This window comes from Coffea eugenioides, chromosome 4, assembly GCF_003713205.1.
Source record: "Coffea eugenioides isolate CCC68of chromosome 4, Ceug_1.0, whole genome shotgun sequence".
Taxonomy (NCBI): domain Eukaryota; kingdom Viridiplantae; phylum Streptophyta; class Magnoliopsida; order Gentianales; family Rubiaceae; genus Coffea; species Coffea eugenioides.
In genome coordinates, this window is record NC_040038.1 from 37,939,582 (window position 1) to 37,943,037 (window position 3,456).

The 3,456-nt window shown below is 31.8% G+C and overlaps 1 protein-coding gene across 2 annotated transcripts; it reads right to left on the bottom strand.

The window, feature by feature from the left end:
- Positions 1-558: 558 nt before the first annotated feature.
- On the bottom strand, positions 559-2,466 carry LOC113768459. Of its 2 annotated transcripts, none has more exons than XM_027312819.1 (4): positions 2,302-2,466; positions 2,045-2,169; positions 1,474-1,758; positions 559-756 (listed from the first exon to the last, which is right to left on the bottom strand). In XM_027312819.1, the coding sequence occupies exons 1-4, from the start codon at positions 2,317-2,319 to the stop codon at positions 702-704; spliced, it is 483 nt and encodes a 160-aa protein (XP_027168620.1). In that variant the 5' UTR covers positions 2,320-2,466; the 3' UTR covers positions 559-701. The 2 variants fall into 2 exon arrangements, with proteins under 2 accessions (XP_027168620.1, XP_027168622.1); XM_027312821.1 differs by having other exon boundaries at positions 2,045-2,147; positions 2,302-2,464.
- Between the last annotated feature and the right edge of the window lie 990 nt (positions 2,467-3,456).

Genomic DNA, 3,456 nt, shown 5'->3' on the forward strand with positions numbered 1-3,456 from the left:
ACTCTTTTAAAATACAGAGAGATAACATTTTAATTTTTGATAAAATTTAATTTAGAAAACTGTCCAAAAGCGAGGAAAGCAATAAATATTTGATATATGCATTCACATGGTAAATTACGTATAATACATAAGTGTAAGAGTGAATGTCCACTACAAGAAATTCCTTATCGCAATTTAGACCTAAACCACTATTGTCGTCTGCTTGTGCCCCCATGTGTGCATCTCCAAAAGTCTGTAGGTAAGCTTTATCCCCCCAAAAAAAAAAAATTTGTACGTAAGCTTTTATCCATTGCTTCAAAAAAAATATATGCTTTATCCAAAAAAATTTTTTAAGGGGGAAAAAAATTAACATCATAAAAGTTCTTCACTATAATCATCTAGTACTTCAAAGGAATTTCAAAATTCTTTTGGGGCTATAAACATCCCTTTATTTCTAACTAGTCCAAATCACATAAAATTTGAAGGCAATAATTTATGATGTTGGATAAAGAGACAACTTTGTAGACAAAAAGTACTAAAAGAAGGTAATAATTTATGGTGTGGGATAAGGAGAAAACATTGTAGATAAAAGCACTAGAAGAGTTCTTTTATATCTTTATGCAATGAATATCGGGCACATGTACAATGATACAATAATTCTCTGTTCTGATTGTGAGAAATGTGACAAGGATAATTTGGAGCAAATTGTAGAAAAAACATGACTAGTGGGGGATCGGGTCCACTCCCATGTCTTTCAGTGTTTCAGCCCGTGGAGGCCTGCAATATAATACAAAGCAAAAATTTGTCATTTTCCACTTTTCTCTTTTACATAATCTGCAGCCCGAAAAAAAAAAAAAAAAAAAGTGCTTCGATTGTTCAATTCATATTGATTGATCATCAAATAAATACATGAACAGGATTTCAGAAATGGTCTGTTTTGTTTGTAAAGTCCAGGCAAAAGATTGCTTTACTTCCTGAATTTCTTGGTGAATGGAATCCAGTGAACATATGGCCAAAGCTATAGGGGCAAAAAGAAAACTCCACTTGCAAATTGAAAAAAACCTTCTTATGTTAGTTTATATTCGTGATAGTAACTCATGGACAAGAAATACTCAAATAAAAAGTTGTTATATTTTCTCAAAAAAAATTTAATTTGTTAAAAGCTTTTATTGTTCAAGAAGTCTTGAATCTCCTTGACAATGCTAGTTTTGCAGCGTTCGCTTAGGAATAGGTCAATATTTTTGCAAATAACATTTTGCTTATATAATAAATATATTTTTCAACTCGTTTTATTATATTTTTCCAAAAAAAAATTGATACAATAATTATTCCAAATAATACTCTATTCAAACACAATTATTGTTATCATGATCATGAGAAGAAAAACACCAAATTTTTCCTCCTCCAAAATTCACCTCTTCTTTTTAGAATTTTAGAAAGCACCAAAATCTTTTTTACGAATTTAGAAAATCATTATAGCTAAATATAAAGTACCTCGAATAGATGTCTCCACGAATGGGATTAGGGATAACTTGTTCACGAGCTTTATCATTGATATGAGCCAGTTTTCGGAAGATAGATCTTTTCATGAATTTTTCGGATTCCTCTAGTACATGCTCAGGCTCCACCACCTCCGGAATTGTTTCCCTTCTTGATTTCTTCACGTACACATTTGGTCCGCTCCTAAGCTCTTTCAATGCTATGTACATCCCCAAACTAGTTGACAGTCCAATCATCCCAATAGCCATAAACATTGGTGCAAAATCTCCTTTCTTTGCCCTGGTGTGTAAAGCCAACATATTGCTATATATTATTTTGTTTTTCTCTTGAAACTATCAAGACCATTAAATATTGGCACGTTCACAAATATTTAAAGCAGAGCCTTTCCAAGGATTCTTCTCTTCAATTATGAAACCAATTCAAACCTCAACAACATCATTAAAAAAAAAAAATCTAATAAAATGTATTTCTATTACTTTACTTGCATAACTAACTAAATTGATTTATCTTTTGAATTGCTTTATTGCAAAAAAAAAAAAAAAAAAAAAAGGTGGCCAGATGTTACCGTGCTTTGATTTCAGGGGGCAGTGCTAAATCAGCTGTTGGGACGAAGGCCTTCATTTTCGGAGTGGTTGATGTTGAAAAATTGGAGTTTCCTCTTAAAAGACCTACCATAGATTTGAGATGAGTCTGCATTATCAAAACCAAAATTAATCAGACAAAAATAGACAAGAAGACTAAAGGGATCAAATCATCAGTTCCCTTATTTGCTAGTATAGCAAGAGAACAAACTACACAAAAAACTGAAGCACATTTACTTACAGATGATCTCAGAGCCATCGCCAATATAGAACACAAACAAGATGCTCTGTACTTGTGAAAGACCAATATTCAAGTGATTCCAAACCCTCTAGACAAGTAATGCTGGTTTGGTGTTATCTACTTTTGATCCCACTTGAAAGGTATTCATGCTTGTGTCGCATTTTATAATACAGAATGGAAGGAAAAGAAGATTCCGGAGATAGCTAGGAGCAGCATAAATATACAGAAGATTAAGGAGACACTTGCCAGAAGGCTAATGGTTACACGATATCAGGATAGATGGAAATCTCCTGAAGAAAGTAGAAACTTCACTTTGCTCTGTACTTGTTATTCGTTGATTGGAGTTCTGTCCCATTTATTGATTGAGATGACTATAAAAGAATAGTTATTACTGCAGTATATAACCTATCATTGTGCTTTGTAATGGCCACGTTATCCTATGGCCCTCAATCCTTCATGTCACTTGACTGTATCCACTAGTTTATAGTGAGTCGATTAGCTACAAAAGCTCATGGTTTTGATAAATATGAAGAACTAGTCCTCATATCGATTGAGTTTACTGCTTTGGAAATTCAAGCCAATTTTTTTCAATGCTTCACAATTTTTCTTTTACCAGTTGGGTTAAATGTACTTTACATCCTTTAACTATATTTAGATTTTTCCTTTGGCCCTTAAACTTCAAAACGAAAAACTTTAGTTCCCAAAGTGTAATATTTGTCTCATTTTAGTAAAATTTATCTCACTTTAGTCCCTAACTTTTCCATTTGAGTATAAAACAAATTTTATTTAAGCAGGACATGTTTTATATTTTAAGAACTAAAGTGTCTCACTTTGAAATTTAAGGACCAAAGTGCAAATTTAGTTATAGTTAAAGGGTGCAAAGTAGAATTAACCCAATATTACTTTATAAGAACTTGTAAGTTTTTGTTGCCCACTTATAGTGAAATAATCGTTTGGATTGCCATTTTTTCCTAAAAAATTTTACGTTTTTCTCGAATATATTATTCAATCACCTTTTTATCTCACATATATCAAATTATTACAATGCAATTTTCTATAAAAACTCGAAAAAAAAAAAAGCAATCCAAACAAGCTAAAAACTTTTTAAGAAATGTTGATTTAATCAGGGGTTATTATCACTTTACCCCTTTATGT